The following is a 25,114-nucleotide window of genomic DNA, read 5'->3' on the forward strand; positions in this document are numbered from 1 at the left end:
TTATTCTCTAGCTGTACCTCGCCAGAGTATACGCTAAGTATTCCATATTGTAAAAATATAGGTAGTATTATGAAAAAAATAACGTGCAGATAATTAGGCACTAAAAGTATATATTTTTGAAATCATGTAATGTCTGTGTGTCTATACGTAGTTCAATAAGAACACGATCATCCTTAATCCACTATTATAGCACACCACCTAAGCCTATTATAGCCGGTCGCCTGTGTATTTTAACTATTAATGTTCTGCAATTTTAATTTCAGTTAAGATAATTACTTGAAACAAGGACAATACAATTCAATAGGTAGAATATCGATCGGGATCGAACTAACAACCATCGAAAAATGAGACCGATTAGTAAACAACATCAAAATCGTAGTGATTACTTGCATAGTCATACCAAGGTCGCAAATGAGTCGTTTCATTGTCAAAATGGGTCAACCTGTTTTGTAGCTACATACAGAGATAATTAATTTCTTCTTCATTCTACGTGTCGATGTATCCATATACAAGACTAGTACGAGTATTATACCTGTCACTGATTGTGAGTTACATGAATACAATTATGTGTATATTCTTAGTAATGGAATATTTAATTCAAATAAGGGTGGTTTATAAGTATGATAGTACGGACTAAAGAGTATTTCGCCTCAATTAACTTGACTGACATTGAGTGACACGTTGACAATTAAACGAAATATTTGTCAAAATAAAATTAAACTGCCACTGTCATCAGTGCACTTACCTATGTTTATTTACATACTTATTTTTTTTGTTTTTTTAATAACAATTAAATAAAAATAAAATTAATATCTTTGACTTGTTGATAAAAAGTAAACATGGAAGAGAGCCATGTTAATAATTTCGCGTTGTGCTATGAAAATAATCACGTAAGTAAGATTAATTATAACCATACGACTACCTAATTTGCTTAGTTTACACTTGCACTTGTTTACACTTTATGCAATCCATATATTGATTGATTGATTATTTTTCAGTAATTATGAGTATGTAAAATTTGCAAATATCTGAACAGCTGATGCAACTAAGAAGAGCAAACCTATTTATTTTTGTTTACAATGTATAAGTGATTACTTATTTTTTAAGGTTAGAGATTAAATGTGATATCCCCACTTACAATTTGTGAATCTCTTACATATTAAGTACAAATTTTGTTACTGCCCTCTATATTTTGTGTGTAAATTCACCATCATCTCAAATTCTCCTTCATTACCTGCAAAGTGCTGAACATAGCTTTAGAAGTCTACCTATACTATTTTCATATTTATATACATTTCATTCTAAAGCTTCTGTTCTAAAATCAATGGGGTGGTAGTTGTTTACTCATAATATTATGTGTGCATCCCATTGCTATATTTACTTGCTAATCCTTTACACCGCATAATTCTTGATGTGATTTCATATTACCAGCATATGTTTAACAGTTTTAATTTTATTTCAAATTACTAAACAACATCATCATTGCATTGCCTTCACCCTATTATTTGGTGTCAGCGCCATACCTTCTATTAATAATTATAATAATAATAATAAAGTCTTTTATTCTGATATTTACAATTATCTCTAACTAAAATATATATTTTTACAATAGATCTCTAATTTCAGTGTGCCTTCTGGTATAGGCCTCCTCCAGCGACTTCCATATGTTTCTATCATGTGCACATGAGTTGCAAACTCTTCTCCATTTTGTGCCCACAGTTGACTTCAACTCATCTTCCCATTTCTAGCCATTTCATCTTACTGCCTCTAGGATATCATTCTGTCATTCTTCTACTCCATTTTGCCTATGTCATGCATCTTGTGGTACTATAATATACCAAAAAAATATGTATTGTGTGAAAGATGACATACATAAAAGCAGAACTTGATACTTCTTTTAATCAATAATAAACTTCTTTTATGCATATCATCTTTCACACAATCCATATTTTATTGGTCATCGCCTCCTTTACATTGATTCACATTAATTAATTAATTTAATTTAAGTACCAAACTTATTTTAATTTATCTATTATGAATATTTATATGAGACATTCATTATCTCTAAACCATTCACTTTTGAGTAGTTCAAAATGCAGATTCAACCAAGAAAAATGGACAAGAAACTTGGCTTGTGCTCATACCTATGTGTTAGATGTTTAAAATGGAAATCTTATATAATATAATGTACTAACTAGCAAGAAATCATGGTAATAATCTCATTTGTGTTACAAAGTAGGTTGTAGTGATAAAAATGGATCAGTGCCTAAGCAGCATCCATTCATGATTGAGATGGATAAGGAAGCCATCATTGTGTTTGACCCTAAATTAGGATGCCTGATGATCTGGCCTACCTTGTTGTCCACTGTGTCAACATTTTAGTGATCACAGCTTGCTCAGATGTGTCCTGACTAAGCCAGATCATCAGGCTACTAACAAAAAACTTAAAAAGTAAGTATGTAGGTTTTTTCGCTTTATGTTTTTTGTTAGTGTATCTTCGACATACTAATGTGTCAACTGTTTGCAGTAAAAATAATAAGCATAGCAAGTCATAAGAATCTTCAAACAAAACATATGAGGAATGGTATGTAGAGCATATCAGAATGAGTAGCCAATTATAAATTTTCATCTATTTTTATATGTATACTATAGTGATACATTTTTTTAAATAATATAAATAAATAAAATTATTTTCTAATATCAAATTAACAGCTTTCACTAAATGCATATTAAAGTATGTGTGATTTACTTAAAAAAATAGTTTAATTTGTTTTGTCTGTCTGTTTGTTCTTGCATCTCTGAAACGGCTACACCGTATTTTTATTTTATTTTAGATATTCTATTTTCATAAAAAATAAATTTCAGACGAAGTCGCGGCTAATAGCTTGTTGATTATAAAATATACAGTCATAATATGTGCATATTTTTCGTGTAACATATTATGTTTATGAATAGGCCTGGGTGGGTCCCAATGACCAGAACTTCCGCTTTTGTATTCAACAATGTTTCAAATAATGATAAATATTTTCATAACTCTTATATTCTTCAAAACTTTTCCAATAAAGTTATTCATATACTCCTCTGGAAAGCTCCATAATCATGGATTATCTGCGCCAGTATTTACTAAGCCAGAGTTTGTAAAAAGTTGACTGTGTGGGTAGGTACTGTCTTAAAGACGCCTAGCAGCTTGCTTTGTAAGATGTGTTTTGGTTGAAGTGTGGGATAAGGTAAAAATGACTGAATAAGAGGTTTAATATCTTATTCCTCCGGAAAAACAACGCAAAAGTATTATCGCAAGCGTCACATGATAATGTGATGTCCGTAAAGATTTCACTGGCCGTTTGCCATTCCAATTAATAAATATGGACAGAAATTTGCGCGATGGACAAAGCCATTAATATGTACCCAGCCATTTTTGAGTGCGAAAACGTAAAATCACAAACGGTGGAAAGCATCGGAGAAGGACATCCAATGTATTGATACATACTGACATAATATATGAAATAATAAGCCCTAAGTACAAATATTAAATTATTTAACTACTATGACTATAATTATGCGCCCTTTACTACATCAGCGAAATCATAATTGTAATATAAATACGATCTCGATATAAATAATGACGATCACTGATTTTATGTAATTATATTTTCATAATGACAAAGCATTTTATACTGTTTTACTACATATACAATAATATTATGAAATATTGACATGTTCAAAGATACTGACCTGCAATGTTTCTAATCTACTGATGTCTATCTTCACGTCAGGCGACTTGCATAAAAATCGAAGTATGTAAGTAACTAGTAAGTAGTAATATAACATCTCTTCTGTTATGTTTCTTACAATTATAAAACCCGTAATTTTATACAACAACAATTTCGTTTAAATTCATGCACAACCTATAGAAGTTTACCAATCTGGTGCATGAATTGCATTTTACTACTATTAGCAAAGTATATTTTTTTTTTCACATGACGATAAGTGGCAATTGTCGCCAGTACATATATATATACATACGTTTATATGAATAGCATCACGTTATCATGCGTTGTCATTCCTGACGACAATGATGTCACTACCGAAACACATTTTGCAAGTTACTTGGCAGCTATATAAATAAGTAAGTCTACCGGTCTAGTCTAGTCGCTCATGTATTTAGATGATATAGGATGTAAATCTATTCTATTATATTCTTCGGATCGACTCTTTAGATACGAATCTTTAGATATATAATATTCATATTATCATGTATATATATTACCTAACGACCTAATTCCCTTTACAGAACTAGAACGAGTAAGTCGTTTTGCGTTATTAAATTATACTGCACCGTCGTAAAAAGTTACATTCAGTCTGTTGTTTAGTCGTTTGTTACGCTGACATCCTGTTGTACATTTAGTACAGATTTTATATTTTCTGTGTGTGTTATATAAAAGCAATCTTATTTTCATGATCCTATAAATTATTTTGGTCTTTAAGATGCTAGACAAAAAATAATTCAAATTCCTTAAATGTACAAATGTCACTTGCAGTCTCAACTCTTGGTTATATTTTACATTCAAAATATGTGAAGCAATTTCTAACAAATCTAATCAGTCGACTGTAGTTTAGTTCACCCAATATGTGAACCTAACTAATACGAAAGCACAAACAATCTAAAATATCTAAGTTAACCAAATATTCTTGGAAGTTACAAACTTCTGTATCACAACGTAGACAAACTTGCATTACCCGAATCAAGTGGCTAGATCTTTCCAGACCAATAATAATTCTCTACCTAATGACATTTCACAATGCCACAACTAATTCTAAGGTTAACTAAAATATTATCTGTAAATATCACATTGGTAATAAATATTGGCATTGTAATCTTGACTTTTATCGAATCCTACATATTCCCATTTGCTATTATAAAGTGGATGGTCATTGTAACAAAATGGGGAGGATTATTGCCTATTATAAAAGGTAACCTTACACAGCGGAAACCCCTTCGGTCTCTCTACAAATACAATTTGCAGCTTATCACATCGAAAAGTTTATCCGAGAAGAATTCTAGCGAAAACGTTTCCCACCTAAGTGTTGTTATAGAAAACGTTAGTGATACCCCAAGCGACGATAAGCGATTACAGGTGAGATCTTATAGTATGTTAATAACAGAGTTTTGTTTTCGGTATTTTAATACAAACTGCTAATATTTGAAAACAAAAACACGAGAAGAAGTTGTTGACCCGAAGTTTGCCCGTTATTTTTTTTATTAGTTACCTCCTAGCTAAGCCTGTGACTTTCTACTTTTTTTATTGCCTCATCATTCTTATAGAATTAGGAAGACCTTTTTGCTTTTGGGTACGAAATTCTTACTTCTATGTGCTATATGAAGACTACGGATAAACCTAATCTCAAATACATTAATATTTTCATTTATGCAACTATGGGCAAGTCATAACTCAAATTAAATTGCTTCATAACTACAATATTCTTCCTTTCCCATGCTCTATTTCCTTCAATGTGTATCCCCACATTATCCTACAACCTGAGATATATGCGATATCTTAAATATACTTTTCATTATACATAGCAACATAAAGTATTTATGTTGCTATGTATAACGTAAATACATATACGTATTAAAAATGTAGATAATTTAATTGTAATTACTGTACTGAATTAAAAATCTTATATTTTTAATGTAATGTCATATGTCTGCATTTTATTGTTCATAAGAAGTAAGAAGACACTTAACGGTCATATTAAAAACCCCGTATCTGGTATCATCGAGACAATAAAAGAAATATTACAACTAATAAAATGACCGCAATAAAGGAAAATAACACCGTAATAAGAACGATATGACTCGAAATAAAAACTCCCAACAAGACATATAACAATATGTCTACTTATATACGGTAAGAAAAGTAGAAATTTGTACAGTAAAATAAGTATAATGATGTACGTGGGTGGTCGGTGGTAGAGACAGATTGTGGGCAGATACATTCCTTATGATTAATATTAGGTTTGAAGTAGTCTTTATACAAAGCCATTGGCGACCCGTCTTACCTCTTTCAACAGCCAAGTAGTTTGCTTTAAAAGAGGTGTTTTAGTTGAAGGGTATTGAACCCTTTCTTCGTATTAAGGGTCCTTCGGAACGAGAACGCTGAAGATGTACCACGGTCGTCAAATGATGACGTGATGTCCGTAGGTATTATAGGCAACGATTACAGAGCAGACTTCTCAATTCTGTGGCGACGGTTAACACTTACACTTAAAAGCTTATGTCCAATTCTAGTTACAAAAAAAACCATACTAATAATGACCGCATATTTAAAAAAAAATATGAAACATGTACTTGTTATATTTCTCAGTCACTAACTAAATCTGCAATATTTTCTTTACTGAAATATATACGAAGAAACAAAATTCAGGGGCACTCCAGCGTATGTGTGTACATAAATTATTATAACAAACGTTTTCATTTATAAATCCGTTTACGCTTCCGCCGTAGCGGCGTGAAATTAAATAAATTTATTACCTTAAAAATATTGCCATAAAAATAACATGAGTTGAAATGATGAACAACATTTTCGTGAGCAACGATTCCTATCACGAATTTTAGGATATAGTGTTTAAAATTTTACGAGAGATCTTAGTGAATTTCAGTGCAGAGGAGTGTTTCTGAAACGATAATTCATCGAACCCTAATAGTTTTTGTCATTCTTCCATAATATGTCCAAATTTATACAGCACTATAAAATAAAACCCGAATTCTTTACGGCGAAGGACTATCTATATGTGAGATTAATGATGAAAATTTTTGAAAAGTAGAGTTGAAGCTAGTAATTCCTTTTGAGAAAATTGCCTCTTTTATATTTTAGAAATTTACATAAGAATATGTTCATATACCAAAATCTAGAAATGTTAGTTATGACGAAAAAATAAGAAAATACTTTTTATTGCTACTATTACATATTTACATGTCTTTTTAATTCCCGCCTTTAAATGTAATAGATTTATTGAAAAATATATTATATGACATAGGTACATAGTAAGTTCTCAACACAATTAGAGTAATGACACTTTGTGAGCACAGTTTCAAATTAGACCTGGCAACATTGACATTTCTGGCAGAATGACTGATCCTACATACTCAATAAAGTTCTCTAATTTTCTTTTTCGTAACAATTCTTTATTTTTTGCGTTAGCTGTAACTTTTTATACATATATATTTTTTTTATTTTCAAAATACATTTTAATATATTTCAATTTTGGAATGCCATCCTTTGAAGTCACTGTAGTATGTAAGTAAATAAATAAAATACAAAACCGCGGCAATATCGTGATACCCTAAAGGGGAAAAATTGTAGAATACGGTCCGTTGAATTTCATAGGAGTATGTACACTCAAATTGAATTCTTTGATGCCTGCATATACATATAGTTATACCTATACCGGGTGGCAAAGACAAGGGGACTCGGAGGATACATCCTATATTTAATTTTGTTAACTTTTTTTATTTTGAATAATCCTAATTGGTTTAGAAGCCAGCTCTACGATGAAAATATGGGCAAATCTCGCTTCGTGGGTGAAGAGAACTTAGTTTCTGTAATTGTTTTTTTTTGTATACAGTATTGTTGATTGGTCTTAATTACAATTTTATTTTTGTACATATTTTCTTGTATTTTACAGGGAATCATTTCGTGTTGCTTTAAAATATGTCACTTAAAATAAATAAATAATATTATTATTATAAATGTGTGCCTATATTAAATTCATCTAGGTATTATTGTGGTTAATAATAGAATTTGAAATTATATATGTATATAAATAGAATAAAATAATAATACAAAACAAACCTGTTTTCGTATTGTCTATTTCTCCTCTTACTTTTAGTAAACCACACAACTGATATTCTATTAACCATCGTTTCTTGAATTTCATTATAGTTTATATTACATGAATATAGTTATATGACCTTCTACCGTATATGTACGGTACACCCGTTCAAAGCCGAGATGGGTGGATAGTTTGTAAATAATTTGATTGTTATTGTTACAGTTGAGCTACTGTGGTCAAGATTGCAACAAGATACCCACTGCACTACAGAAAATGTATGGATCTAAAGTAAAATACTTGGATTTAAGGTATGTTAGAAAATATTGATAATTTATTTCGTACACAGAAACAGCCTATCCCAAGTTTGTATTCTTTATTGTCACCTCATCAAGAATTCCGACGTTGATAAATAATAAACTTAACGTAATTAAATTAAATATTCTGACGCAACTTCATTGTTGTTTATTCACTTCTTTTAAATACCGTATTTTTTTAAGTAAGATTTCAATATTTATTAACTTAAGGACTGCTTATCCACATCATCCTCGCACGGTTGTGACCGTGGTATTTACGCCCACGAACGCTCTGCTTCCTTTTCGTTTGCGACCCTTTAATAAATTTTAAATCTATCTAATTTCTTCTAACAGATTTCTCGACAACAACCTTATTTCCCATATTTTTTTATTTAGCCAGATGTTTTCGGGTTTCGATTTGTCAAAAATTTATATATATTTATGTATATGGGTATATATTATCATAATAGTGTTATATTATCATACGTAGTATCAGAGAAATAAGATACAAAAGGCAGTTACACATATGTAAAGAAATCACTAACAGTCAACATTTTCGGTACAGGAGAAATATCACTGAAGAGAAAATATGATTCGAAACGCTTGATTTGAAATCCTCCCTTTCAGATTGGCAATAACTAACACACCTTATCCGTTGGTCACTTCTTCCCTCGATAAACAATATACTATCAATTCACGTTTTCTCTATTGACACTTATATTGTGCATGAATATCTTTTTCTATTGAAATATTATTTTCCTCGTACGTCCCCAGAGTTCTCTCAATACAATATAACGTAACCTAACAGCATTCAAAGAAGTTTGATAAAATATACGATGGCGGTTACATGAAAAAATCTACTTACGTCTTTACTTTCAATATTTGAGGCCTACCAGTTTTGACTTTTTTATATAATGGAAATAGCAAACCTGATGGTAAGCAGTAGTTGTAGCTTGTATTCATAAACAACACTACGTGTATCACGTTGTCATGTGACACCCGATATCACTTGTGCATTGTCACTACAGAGAAGTAAAATGTCATGGCTTATCCTTTAATTTTACTGCTTAATCGAAACACAGCTCTACAAAGCAAGCTGCTTAGCGGCTGAAATAAGTGAGACTTTTTATAGTCCATCTCTGGTTTCTTTAATATTTAATCATAGTTTCTTTATTCTTTATTGTACACACACATAGGATAAAATAACAGTAATAAGGTAAATGTAATGTACAAAAGGCGAGCTTACCTTTAAAAAGGTTTCCTGTAAACGTAGAAAATGTTATAGGATAATGTGGTCACTATATCAGTTATTTATGTCATTATGTCCAAAGACTATTAATAGTAAATATAGCGACTGGGAAAATCAATAGTTATAACATAGTGACTATTATTCGTGGAAGTGTAGGGAAGCTATAATCAATATAATAATTTGTTTACCCAAAAGTCACATGGTATATTATTGATAATTTACTATCTTACAGAACTTCTATCTTTCATTTCATTACGACATACAGCTGATGTAATTATCACTCAATGTTATCGATGAATGATAAAAATTCAGAATAACAATAACAACCCAGGACAATTCAACAGCGCCATCTACTCTCAAGCTAAGCGTAACTAGTACATGGATACTACACAATTGATATAGGTACATTTTTTTAATAAATACAAACAAACTTACTCATGAATACAAATGATTGAATTCAATCAAAAGTAATGCTAAACCGTGGATACCTTTTCTGCCGCCAAGCAACTTGCGGAGTTCCGCTTGAAGGTTGAGATATGGTATTCAAAATTACGGCGTATGACATACATATACTATACACGCATGAGAGGTGCCTTTGGCATCATATGTACGCTTGATTATATATATCGTATTGATGCCATTCGTTTATAGTTGCCACTTACTATCAGGTAGTCAGCTTTTAGTCATTTAGTTTATATAAGATATATGTATAAACTAGTTCATTTCCGCCGCTCTGCAGCTATAGTAGAAAAGGGAAATGTTTTCTATCCACGTGTTACTAATTACATAATTAATTAAGGATAGAAGAAAAGGTATACCGATAAAACGATTGATAGCAGTAACAAATAACGGTATGGATTAAAGAAAAATGAGCAGAACGGAATAAGAAAGAAAAAGTTATACGTACAATGTAGGTACTATAACTTTATCTCTTTAGTTTCGTTCTTGCAGAACCCAGTCATCCAATACATTTGTAATTTAGTTAACAATTACGTACTCGGCAACAACAGAATATTTAAAATTTAACGCAAATTAAACAATCATTTTACACTATAACAGAACGCAATTCGAAAAGATGGGCTGAACCTAGTTATAGATAATTAAGCGTTATTAAATTGGGTCACGTTTGTACAAAGGTAACAAAGCAAAGGCCACAAATTTAATGCAAATTAACAGTTGCTTATCTCACTCACCCCTATTTTGGTGGTTTAATCCGTTCAATTTAAAGAAACGAAACAACTTTTAGATAGGACTGAATTTATTAGGCGATTAAATCACCCAAAACAATCATTCCCAGTAATCTTTAGAAAATCAAATGTTACTCATTGTTTAACCAATCAACTATAGTACCAGGTTAAAGCAATACATTCATTTGTCGTAATAGGTATTTCTAAAATATTTGTTGATTTGGTTTTAAACACTGTGATCAGACGCATTTGTATGAATATGCTAAATATTCATACAAATGCGTCTGAACTAATATATTTTGACTATAATATTAGAAGACTAATATATTTTGCATGAACAAGCAAATGTACATATACATGACATACTCAATGCGTAAAAAAGCAAGTTAAGTTTGAACGGAAGTGGAAAACGTTAATGAATCAAATAGACAAAATCATAATAGCCCACAACGACATAAACTACTTAAAAGATCTGCTGCAAGCTTCTATTAATGCCTATCTATTAAAAAAGAATATTATTTTAAACTCGTTACTCATTAACTAGATAGTGTACTATAATTTAAATAAAAATTTGTATACTTAGTTTAAATTTTAATGTCCTAAAAAACATTTAGCTTGTTACGATGAAATACCGTTAAGAATTATAGTACCTTGTAATAACCTAACTTAGCTACCTTAATATAATAAATTCAACACGTTCAGGTAACTAACTGCCTTCCTTTAAAGGCGGCTTCTTTTAAGTCTGTGTGGGAGGGCGTCAAACCTATACTTATATAGCCTATTTTTCTTTATGAAATTTTGTACTCTGGTAAATGTTTTTTAGGACATTAAAATTTAAACTAAGTATACAAATTTTTATTTAAATTATAGTTGTGTAAAAACTCAATTTACACAAAAATATTCCCATATATTTATTTGTTAATTTGTAACCTTATCTCATAATTATAATGGTTATCGACAATAGATACTTTTTATAGAATTGAATTTATTATCAGAAAAGAAAAAAAGAAGTGAGTAGGTGATGTTCACTTCTTTTTTCTTTTCTGAAAACATATGGTTGTTCAAGAATAAAACACCGAACTAATATCGCTTCGCCAAGTATTTTTAGTAAAAAAAATACAGTTATTCGCCATGTTACATGAAACACCAATCACTGGCATTACATCACTCTTAATGTGAACATTTCCGTTTTCTCTGTCCTTCTGTCAACTACAGATTGCTTTATTTACTACATCCTGTATATTGATTTTTATCGACATTCAAAACTAACGCTATAGCCCCAGATTCTGCGTTTTTATACAATATGTATTTAAGAACAAAATTTACTTCAATGTTTATGCAAAAGTAAGATTATTTTTGTCAATAATAGATTTTTAACTATTATAATCATTATACCGGTAATATTTTTTTTTCTATTGAAAAAACATTTTAAGTATTAACTTACTACAATATGTACTTTACTTCTTATAGAGACTTATAGAAATCTTTGGAATATCAAAATAATTTACTTTACTGTATTTTAAAAATTTGTCTTATCATATTTATTTATATCTATGTAAGAATTAGACAATAAACATTGTTTAGAATATGTGTAATCTTTATTCATATAAAACGAAGTTTAAGCTCATTAGAATAGTAATTTTTTTAATTCGCAATTCTTGCTCATCTCTTTTTGATGTTTAGTCAAGAAGAATTGGCAACATACGTTTCTAGAGGTAAAATGTATAGTTAGCACTTATATTTTATTAACACTTTAATGTAGCATTATTTGGTTCTAATCTTCCAGTACCACTCAGATAAACGAATCATAATTCAAACAAACAATTTTCATTTTTTTCGTCTTTTGCTCCATAACTTTCCCACTTTCCGATTACTTTTTCAACATCGAATCACACGCTCCCAGGTTTGGTACATATATTTATTAGTTTTCCATTTTCTTTGGGTCGTTCCGCGGTGTTTTATACTTTCTATTCCTCTGTACGTTTCGGGGATAAAGCCTTAACCAGATAGGCTTACGATTCTTTATAATATTCATTATAGCCAAATTTATTTTACAAACAAAATACATGATTTGACACATTTTTAAAAGTTTCTGTTCTTAAATTCGTATTAAAGTCCATTTTAATACTTTTGTTTCCACATCTATTAAATTTGACTAGTATATTTTATATTATATTTCTGTTACGTCTTTCTGTTACTATCATGTCTATCATCGTTGGGTGCACCGATCCCAGCTGTTATAGTCCCGCACACCTATGAAAACAGGAGAAAGTTTAGTCCAAACATAAGGGAAAATCAAATTCGAATTATATATATCTAATTACTTATATTACGTAAATCGCACTTATTAATTTCATAGATGAATGTACAATGAAAGGGTACAATTACTTATCCTAACATCTTCAAATATAAACTTAATCCTTAGCCATCTCTGTATAAAAGGTATAATATTTAAAACGTGAATAACTAACACTATTAATCTTTTTTATGATATAATAATATGTAATAAACAGATTTTTTTTTACAAAATATTTGAGTTATCATCTTTAGGAAAAACTGTTATAACCTATAATCTCTAATGGCACGATGTCAACAAACCTTCAGAAGGGCGAAATTTCTATGCATTTTTCAGAAAATACAACGTTTCATCTAAATCTTATTACTACACCTAGGTACATAACCCATCCAGCATATAGACAAGCACCCCATAAAATATTCACATAAGCTATTAATAATTGAAGATTTCTCGAGATTACGTCATGTCAACGTAACCAGTTTACAAATTATGAGGGACCATACCTAATATGTAAATTGTTCATTCACACTTTCCCCACACGAAACAGCCAATTTATCGGGACACCAAATTAACAAGCTTTGGGTACACAGAAAGATCAATTTATTCAAAAACTGTCCTTGTCATTGCTTTACCTAAATATATTGTTTTGAAATTACTTCTCGCTACTTATGTAAGTATATAGGGCTTGTATAGACAACTGACACCAGATTCCATAACATCGCTTTCATTTTTTCTTTTATTTCATTTGTCTTAAAAATCAAGTTTTTATATTATAAAATAACTCTATTTCTTTATATATATATACGTATCTTTATTACTTTATATATATTTATTTATTTGAATAAAGATATTTTATTTCGAACTAACTGGTGTAACCGATGTCATTCTACTTATCAAAAGTAGATATTTATGATAAGTCGATTTGACATCGGTTACACCCGTTAGTTCGGAATTTACTTTCGAAGCAAGAAAAACTGACAAGAAATTTAGTTCTTGTCCTTTTTATCAGATTGTACATTATTAAAAATACACATTTATATTTAAATTAAATTAGGAATTAATATTGAATATTTTTTGTGTTTCTGTGATTTGTCTTAATTTTATTTATTACAATTATTTAAGGAAAACAGCTTTAGTAGCTTTGACGGTAGATTTGACATATCACAAGAGTCTGTAATACATGAATAAAGATATTTTGAATTTGAATAAGGAATTGTATCTAGAAAGCTTAGTAGTCAATAGCACTTGTCAGTTAATTTGCATTAACAATGTATATTGACTTACATGAAACGTATTAAAATAAACATAATTCACTCAGTACGAAAATGAAAGAGAATAAATCAAATAATTATTCGCTTGAGGAATCTAAAACTCAATTAGCAGCAACTGGTTAATAAAACATAATCCTTTTTTAATCATTGTTAACTATTTCTGTAAAACGTTATCTAGTTATACAATTTAAAATGGGTATATACAGTTGTATAAATACATCTTCGTATTCATAGCAGACCCTCCAAGTAGTCTTTAAGTAATGGATTTGATTATTTGTTATTTGAATCAAGTTAATTTGTACCATTGTGAATGAATTAATTTACGCAATGTATATTTTGAGGCTTAGTCTAGAATTAAGATTTGCACCTTCCTACCCTCCTTCTGCAACAGTTTGGCAAAACCACTTTGCCGATCATATAAATCATGACAATATCAAAATTGGTCCTTGGAGGATTTTCACTCTACTATACGCTGTACAAATTTCAATAGTAAAACCTAAAAAGATGAGAAACTGACTTCATAATCTCTAAATTCTAAGAACTTTGAATCATTCGTTCGTTTTTATCATCGAACTATAATTGCTTTAATTTATTTTTATCCGTTCAACACTACATATAAATTTCTAGAAATAAATTTAGTCACATTTCCAAAATATGAATAATATATGTATTATAATTTAACTTCTGATTGTCTAGCACGCAATCTACAAAAGCTTCCTTTGGGACGTTAAAATTACAATGCTGCCTAAAGAATTAATAGGCCGGGGAAGGTCTAAAATAACAGCCCCGATTGTCAGCGTCAAAAGTTTAAGATCAATTTGTATAATTAAGTTACTGGTGTCGGATTTATTATTTCAATAATTATCTCAATGATAGCACGTTCCCACATGTTCATAGGCAATTTTAGTTTGTCGTCGGAAAGCTAGTATCTGTCAGTAAAGAGTTAGCCCTCAGCCACTCCATAAGTCCTTCCGCGGGTTTGATTCCCTCGCCCCCATTTCATTCGGTGAAGCTGTAGCATTAATACTTTTCCTAAATAGGACGTTAAGATTCCCAAATCATTCCGAAATCATAATGAGCACCAGAACCTCCTAGTTGGTTTTAAAGTCGAAACACGTCTGTAGATAAGTTTTATTTCTACATCGTATCTTTTACCTTAAAATTCTACTTACCCACTAGACGTTAGCTTTAGTAAGTTATTTTGGGAATTCGAATAAGGAATTGATAATTTTTTCGATTTCTTTAGTATTTGATGGTATTAACTTGGGTAATCGGCACTTTTTCATGCACTCTAAATCTATTACTTACAACGAATTCCACATTGGCCATGATACCTAATTTATAGATAGAATTTTCCCGAAAAGAAAGAAATCCTAAATATTTAATATATTAATTAATTTTATCACATTTGTTTGGTTTAATCATTCTAAAATTACACATAGTTATATAAGAAAATTGCTTCTTATATAACTTTGATATTCGAAAGTTGTCTAAAGTATTCTAAGATAATAGTCTAATTAACTTGAAAGATTGTGAGGGTATTCTAATAGTGCTTCAGTTGAGAACCCATCCATTTTTATTGGAACATTTAGACTACCACTAGTTTTCATTTGCTACTGTTTAAAGTGTATCGATAATTTTGTAAGTCGAACCTTACATGTAGGTATAGCTACATACTAACAGTTATCTATATAACTACGAGATGCAGTGTTAATTCTACAGTGCGATGGTAGTGATATATCGTAGCAAATACTACCATAAAGTCTTTGGAAATTATTTTCAGTTGAGTATTATGATCATTTTAATTAGTTCTCCGTTGCTCGCAGGAGAGTACTTAGTAGCTGCTTATTATCTTATTCATGTAGTTGTCTTAATATTCATTTTGCTCTTCTTGCAATTTATAATTGGATGCAACAGTGAAATGAATATGTTTATTTTAGAATACATAATACAAATATACAAAATGTTTCTAGTGTTTGTGGCGAAAAGCTCTTAGTAACAAGTAGATACTATTTATTACTATTGCTGCTAGCCGGTAATGTATCTATAATTTCGCCCTTTCAATCCTGCAGTACCGGCATACAAGTACATATATCATTAGTACAGACAAGGCCATCATTTAACAGACTAAAAAAAAATACATATAACGAGGTTCCAAACGACCTATTTTTCACAGTCAAAGTCGAAGGATAAGGATATTGTACGATTTATAGGCTGCGTAAATGAAAGACCTTATGTAGTGGGATAAAAAAATTGCCCGTATTGTCAGCCATAGATTTGGTCGAGCCTGTGTCTTACGTAATCCAATTGTGTCAAAGCAAAATCATCTAAATGTCATTATTCATATATATCTATGATAAGTCAAATCTAACGTAATTCGAATTATGGTTTTTAATTGGAGTATTACATTTAATTACTTGAGTATGAAATCAGTGACTCCCACCAAATGCTCTTAAGTTTATGTCATTATACAAAATTATTTAATAAATACTCATGAAATCTGTCGATATTTTATACCTACTCGTACAGGTATCGCAATTTATATAAATTTGTGGTTAAACGCGTTACATATATACGTTTACACATGTTTTTTTTCTGAGGCAAAGAGAAACGATATACAATTATTCTCTGGACCTCCCATGGTAGACTGGTGGTGCTTATGCCGCATGGTGTTAAATTCGCCATATATACTTTGAATTTATGTGCATTAAAGTTTACATAAATAAATATATTTCACTATAGTAGATATAATCTATCTTGTTGATTTATCCAAGCGAATTAAATACATATTACCGCCCTTTGATAAAATACAATCTGTATCGACATCAATTAATCCTTAATTAAACATTCCCAGTATTCAATTCTCAGGTAAACATTCGTACAAAATTTAAGTAACTAGAGATAGGGACGTGATACGATGGTATCGGTAAAATGTTCGTTCCTACCGCTGGAACCTAATAAAATCTATTTCAAGCACCGGCGTTAATTTTCCTCAAGATTACGTGCCATTAATAACAAACAGTACTGATTTATCTTGCAGCTACAACAGTATCGAAACTCTAAAGGGCTTGGAGCAGTTCAACAGATTAGAGGAACTGATACTGGACAACAATAAATTAGGGGACAACATTACTTTCCCTCACCTGCCGTATTTGAGGACACTATCGCTCAATAACAATCAGGTAATTGGGTACATTTATTTACTCTTTAGTTAATGTTACATGTTAACTAGACCGACAGATTGCTTAGTCTGCTTCTGCGGGCTTCTAATAGCCTGCCTAGGCTGTTAGAAGCACGAGAAAATTGTATATGTGTAATTATTTAAGGCTTATGTATTCCTTGTAGCAATACGTAAGACTTAATTAATTAGTAAAATTAGTCAGCTAAAATGTTACGTTAATTTATGGACTAGTAATTTTCTTTCCTTCCAAGACCTTTACCTGTGGTTAATTATAAGTAAGTACATGGGTACAGTTTAAATTCAGAATATGAAAATTTTATGTAAAAAATGATTTGAGTAAAAATTATTACGCAGGTAATAAAATACAGTTTGTTTGCTTAACAAAAAGTGACCGCAACAATCCTTAATGAGAGAAATAATTTTTCGCCTAAATTACGGTCGTATCTTTAATGCTGTATCCTTCCTTGCCGCACGAAGGGCGGGAGGGCCTAAAGATTCTTCACTCACCGGAGGATAAATAATTTACACACAAAAGTATAAAATTGTGCTAAACTTTTTAACAGGCATCCACATAAATAAGCTGTAATTGGCAACTAATTGGAAGATTAGACAAAAATACATATACGTGCATACCACGTTGTTTATAAATAATGTTAAGGTATTCTAATATTGCTATGTCTTGAAAAAGTTTACAATTCTCCTATTCGTTCCCATGACTTTGAATAAAGCACCAGTATATTAATGCAAAAAAAGAAAATTCAATATTCAATGATATCTTCTCCCATATATGAGTAATGTACGTGAACTGTAATGTGGGTGCCTGAGCTTCATTCAGTATTTCACATTTTTAAACGCTATGTTCCAAGGAAGACACTAATGATGTTAATGATGAAGTATAGATAATTGCTTGCTAAAATGAGCATGAATCTGAAACAAATGTATTTAATTTATTTTGAAAACGATTCTGCTACTTTACGAGGTTCCCTCTTGATTTTTTCTCTAGATTACTAATTTTCTGCCCACTCAACATTACTTCGAATCACTCGTATTGATACTAATTCACGGCAAACACGACAGAAAGTTTGAGGAAATAGGGGTGTACCAATACGGGCAAATTGAATAAAAGCTCGTAAAAATGATGAACTCAAAATCTAATCAATTAGGTGGCTTAAAATGTGATTTTGGCATTTATAATGATTTGCTCTATGGATCTCATATATTTATGATAATAATTTCTACACAATCATTTACATCCGTATCACAACTATCATGACTAAAGAAGCTGAACATATGCACATACTAAATAGCAAATTTGTCGATAATTTGTATCAAAAATTGAGACGTGTGAGCATATCTTATTTTATTTATTCTTTAATGCACAATATAACTTGTACAAAGGCGAGCTTATTGCCGTATGGCATTCTCCACCAGCTAACCTTTACGTATGCAGAAAGCGTTGTGGGGCAGTTATGTCAAAAACAATCAAACGAGATTCCCAGTAACAAGTGATATTCTATAAATAGATATTTTGAATCCTTATTTTATAATAATATAAGTACATGGTATCTGAAAATTTTCCACAAATTTTGATTATCCTTTTTTAATATAAAGAGGATAAAAATATTTCATACCAATTTCGCCAAGATTGAATTCAGTTATTATTGGAAAAATTTTAATTTATATCAAATTTTTATTAAAAGATTTTACGTTTATGAATTATCGAACAAACTTCAATAGTAGTAGATAGGCACTAACATCGTGAAATAAAACCGAAGTCAATATTATATTAGATTAGGTTAATCTAAGAGACGTCATCTTGCCACGTTACATTCAAATATATGACCCCGACTATCACATTTAGAATTATTTATAGTCTAAAGTATAGTTTATCATTGTTATTATTCATTATATTATTAATTCGCCTTTTTAGGATTCCAACTGATGATGATGCTGCAACACACATGCTAACAATTATCAATAATAACAGTTTCAAATAAAATAAATCAATAGGATTGTGATTTTGTATGAACCACTTGAAAGTTATAATTTCTAAGTTGTTCAAGTAATTAGAACTGTGAAATAATGCACAAATATTCGCAAAGCTATTAATTTGCAGCTGTTTCTCTCTGCTCCGTCTTTTCAAATGAAAACTGGTGGCACCTACGTTACACAATAAACCTCCAAATTGTAGACTCTAGCAATCTGTTGCCTATTTACACTATATTTATTAGTCGGAACACCATGTATGCTACATTTATTTTTTTATGAAAATAAATTTCATTTCGTCTCAATTTCAGAACAAAGAAAAGAGATAAAGAGGTCGTTGCCTTCCAGGGCGTACATTCTCCTAAGGAGAACACATTAAAGTTGCTTTATTATATACTCATACGAACATTAGAACAAACATAATTAGAGAGATACACTCTAATTAATATTACACATAAATAATATATTAAACAGTGCAAGAGACTTCCTTAATGTGTGCCATTAGTGCGGGCATTGTAATTGTACATATTACCTAATTTGAATTCATGTGGAAGATAGTAAAGGTCGTTCCCTCCTATGTTATCTATATTAATATTATAAATTGTCTGTCTGTTTGGTTGGTACCTTTTCAGGGCTGAACGGGTCTTAATGTAATTTGTTATGATACATTGTATCACAAGGACAAGGTATATTTTATCTAAAAAGACAGATATAGTCGCGGGTGAGGCCTAGTTAAAATTATAAAGTTATATATATAGATACTTGTGCGCGAGATCAATTTATAATTTTTCAACAAAATCCACAACATTAACCTCAAAGCAATTTGAGTGTCATTCTTGGAATCGATGTCGCGGATAAAAAGTAAACCTTATTAATAGAAAATACTGCGAAGGTGACATACTACACCCTATTATTTTGAAATAAATTGAGACGCTTTGGAGTCCCAATTTATTTTCGTTTATTTAACCCATTTAAATAATCAACACTTCCTCTCACATATTTACAGAATAATGGCGCTTCATTTTGTAATTTGGTAAATCTTACCAAATTATCTTATCCATCGTATATCGCTTAGTTCGCGTGGCACCAAAACAGTCTCTCACGCTCTACCTTTGTAAATTTAATTTTAAATTCGATATTATTAATGTATTACATTTTTCAGATTACCGATCTAGATATGTTGATTAATAAAGTAAATGAACATTTTCCATCCCTGAACTACCTAAGTCTACTTAGTAACAAAGCCTGTCCGAATCAACTTTCAGACTTGGACAAAGACGATTCCGATTATCAGCGATATAGGTAAGTTTTCTGATAAACTAGGTATTGCTTAGCAACCTTGTTAGGTAATAAAGTTTAACGTAATATAGTCCCGTCCGGAGTTTTATTTTGTTATGTGTAAATGTCTCAAAATACTGTATCTATAATATAACTCATTTATCACCCACATATAGTATTGCTTAAAATAAACATCGTATGATATAAAATATTAGGTTCTACCAACCCGCTCAACTTTATATGCGCACTTACTTGAGATTTGTCATTATATTTGGCCCAATTTACATAATATTTTTTTACATTGCGTGAAAGAGTAAGAGACATCCATCCATCCCTCCATCCATACTCACAAATTTTTGCGTTTAATATTAGTAGGACAGTGAACCGAAAGTATTGAATCTAGAACTATCACAATCTAATTGGTTCTGTAATTGGTGCAATAAAGAGTATAAAAAAATAAAATAAAAAAATCTAATCTTACACAGAAGTAAAATAATTTCAGCTTTATTTAAATATATATCTAATTGTAAGCTTTACTCAGGTTACTAATGTAGGTTTTGGACAGCGCTCTATGTGGTTGTTTCAGTACATTGCTTTGTATGTTTTGTTTTGGGATAAAACAGTGAAATTATAGGCTGCGGAGGCATAACATCTTACTCCTACGAAATGTCAACGAACGAGTAATTCATTTATATGTATAGACAATGGTTACCAGTTACCTTCAGGTTGTCCATGAATCTATTGTAGTTTAACATTCTGATGAGATACATACAAAAGGTTAAAAAACTAGCATATAAATTAAAATTCTTAACCAAAAATAATCCTAATACTACAATGTAACGATAATAGTATTTTATCAAGATTTATGATTACTTAATTTAACAAAGCCCAAACATTTAAATTCCTAAAATTACTGATCCAAATCAAAAGGAATTAGAAACGTTCAGTGTACGTAAAGTTTAAGTAATATGTATTTGTAAACTGTAAAATTAGTCTCACAACGCTTCGAACCCTCAAAACACACGCAATGGTGGAGAGCCGGGGTGATATAGAACATGTGGGGTTGCGATTTATGTAAACAGTGAATCGACAAGAATACGGGTTGATGCAAACAACTGACTAATTAAAGCAACGTTTGTCATTTCTATTGCTGTGAGTTGAATTATTTAATCCGTTGCTTCTTTGAATTAGTATTATTGTTTAGTTTCTCCAAACTGATTTTGCTGACGGTGTTCATTACAATTTATCGAACGTAAATCTTTAGGGTTTAATAATTTTGAATGCTCTCTTTATATATAATATACTTGATTATCTACTTTTTAACGTATAGGGTATCTACTGCTACACTGCTAGGTATTGTACCATTCTCTCAGGTCTCGTGTGAAGTCATATTTATCAATATTAATGTATTTTATCCGTGACTTTATTTTTATATAATAAATATTTTTTTGACATCCGCAAAAATTTAATATTAATTAAACGATAATTAATCAAAAAGTTTACTGCCGTGGATCCAATGATGCATGTTTTATGTTTTTAATTAAAATTTATTTTCTTGTAGATCATATTTCAATATACTTATCATTGTCCTATCCGTGAGAAATCTTTATGTTAGTTATTCAGACATCGAGATTCTTAATATAGTATAAAAAATATGTTTGTATATTTTTGTACTATATAATATTATATAGTACAAAAATATTTTGAGGTATACATATGTATATATGAGGTATATACCTCATCTAGCTGTTTAATTATATGCTTTTGTATGCCTATATCACGATAGCTATTGTATTGCGATAAAAATTTTAATAACACTTCGCTATTTGCATACAGGATTAATATGAAGAAAATATATCGCAAGGAGCCTTTTATATTTATTATGATTTCGATATATCGCTGATTTCGTCTTATACGCATTGCATATAATATGCTACAAAGAAAGCATGTAATATTAACAATATACGAACTCAAATATATATTATTTTCCTTATACATATAATGATATAAATATATATCTTTTCCTGATACAATAAATTGGAAGAAATATGCATACACTGTTATGTAACATTTATAATAACAAAATTAATTTGTGGTGACATGGTGGCCTGGGTCAATGTGCTCAAATGTGCCCTCTAATATGGTGGCAATGATGGCTAGCTCATTTGTCATACTAGTGAACGGATGCTGCTTGTGGGGACTGGTCTGTTCAGGTTATAAATACTGTTTTTTTTAGTTTTTGCTTTTGCAATAGCATATGCTGGTGATAGCTCTGATCTCCCAAATTTAAATTTATAATGAATCTGTATTATTGTAAACGTGTACAATATTTATTTGAAAAGAAACAAGATGAGTTTTTTGTCAGTTATTCTCATCTCGAAATCATTCCGATCTGACAGTAGACTTGACATATCATAAGGGTCTGTAATAGACCTACATGAATAAATATATATTGAATTGTTCATGCAGGTATTTTGTAATACACAAATTGCCTCAACTACGATTTTTGGATTCCCGTCGTGTGTCGTCAAGTGAATGGAGGGAAGCTGCGACACGAGGGGAGTTTATGCGAGTGAGGCGTCCTCCAGACGATGTAATAGATACTCCCGAGAGACAGTTAGCTCAGACACAAACACTCAGACCGCTGCCGGTCGACTTTGCAGCGTTGGGCAAACACAAAGGTATTAATATTTATTATAAACTTGACAATAATTAATTACACATAATTGTTATAGAAATATTATAAAATATGTAATTGCTGTTATGAATGTTTTTATAATATACTAGTGGAGCCTGTGACTTCGTATGCAGGTTTGTTTGTAGGTGATCCATTGAGGATGATCGAACGATAACAAAATTCAAATGTTTATTTAATGAATGAAATATTAATGAAACTGTAGGTGGCATGTAATTTTTTTTTAATTATTAAAAAAATATTTAATGGTTTTTCTTAATGGGGATTAATTTGAAGTGCATTTTTCATACTTTATTTTATACTATGTAATGATGATAATAATAAACTCTTTAGTGTATGCACAGAAGACACAATAAGAAAAAAACAGTAATTCGAAAAGAAATAACAAAAAGCGGTCTTATCCCTAGAGAGACTACAGCATGGGGTTATATTAAGGTTTCTTAAGGGTCGGCACGTGACACCCTTGATGTTTCAGGCGTCCATAGGCTACGGTAACCGTTTACCACCAGATGTGCCGTATGCTTATTTGCCACATACGTGATAGAAAAAAAAACTATTCGTTTCGATATTTAGAAATACTACGCAGGCCGTATCAAGAAGACCTACCTTCCGATCTTAACCTTCAACGAATAAGGGAAGCGAGAGTGAACACAAGTGCGGGGTAGAATTTTTCCAACGAACCCGTTTATAGATATGATTATCGAAGTATGAAATATTCACTGTGCCACATGGCGGAGATATCAAAGCAACATCAGCGTATTTCAATTTTTTATCTTGTTCTGCTTTATAAAGATTTTCGATATAGATACTGATATTGGGGTGGGTCCTAAAAGTAGTCGTAGATACTGGATGTATAGAAAGTTGAACGCCAGTGATAGTATTCACGGATTTGTCCAAGAAGTGGAAAATTGAAAATAATCCGCTAGACCACCGAAGCCGTCAAATAATTCAATTCTATAAACATTGTTAAATTTAAATGTTAAACATAATTATAAAATATATAATAATAAAAAAGAACGATGCCGTAATAATATAAAAGTAACAACATCCGTGTATATAAAATAAAACTACAAATAGTAAATTTCGTCCAATTTTATCATTTAACAAGTCCGATATATGTATTATAATTATATTTGTAATGCGATGACCTAACCTAGTATGTATGTATGTATGTAACCTAGTATTTTTAAGCTCGTGTATATTTGTGACGGTTACCACAATCCATCATGTAGACCGTTACTTGTTTTTTCATTCCAGTTGTATAGAAAAATCCAGTTCTACTATTTTTATGTTCTGTACACTATACCTTTTATTTACATATACCATACATCGTTGTTGTTTCAGGTGCCTACGGTAAAATTCATTACAAATACACCGGCAAGCATTCTGAGGGCAATAGGTTTATAGTGAACAGCGATTTGTGAATAAAAAAATTTATTATTATATGGAATAATTACATAAAAGGCTGAATAAAATAAAAGACACGGCGTCTTATCTATCTAGAATTTTTATCTATGTTATATTAATCTGTGTTCAGGTAATGTAATATCATTAATTAATATAATATGTTAGATATATTGTATATATATATATATATATTATCGACTTAAAATATATATAATAGTAGTACATAATGGTTTTATATTCTTTTAAAAGTTGTGATTTATTCTAGTTTATCCTTCAACTTTGTTGAACATGTCAACATTGTTTAAGATAATAACTTCCGCAGTTGAGAGAGAATCCTCAGCGTATTTTCCTCCTCCTCAAAAACACCACATTGGCTGGATTTGCATATAATATTGGAAATATCTAACACAAAAGGAAATTTTGTCGTCAACGATCAAA

The 25,114-nt window shown here is 30.6% G+C and overlaps 1 protein-coding gene across 1 annotated transcript; it reads left to right on the forward strand.

Moving 5' to 3' along the window:
* The first annotated feature begins 750 nt into the window (after positions 1-750).
* LOC131850465 (leucine-rich melanocyte differentiation-associated protein-like) lies at positions 751-24,854 on the forward strand. Its single transcript, XM_059200687.1, has 6 exons — positions 751-890; positions 8,056-8,141; positions 17,170-17,311; positions 20,459-20,598; positions 23,044-23,255; positions 24,614-24,854. Exons 1-6 carry the CDS (start codon positions 840-842, stop codon positions 24,691-24,693), a joined length of 711 nt encoding a protein of 236 aa, XP_059056670.1. The 5' UTR covers positions 751-839; the 3' UTR covers positions 24,694-24,854.
* Positions 24,855-25,114: the final 260 nt, after the last annotated feature.

This window comes from Achroia grisella, unplaced genomic scaffold (genome assembly GCF_030625045.1).
Source record: "Achroia grisella isolate CSIRO2021 unplaced genomic scaffold, CSIRO_AGI_Agris_v1 utg770, whole genome shotgun sequence".
Classification (NCBI taxonomy): Eukaryota; Metazoa; Arthropoda; class Insecta; order Lepidoptera; family Pyralidae; genus Achroia; species Achroia grisella.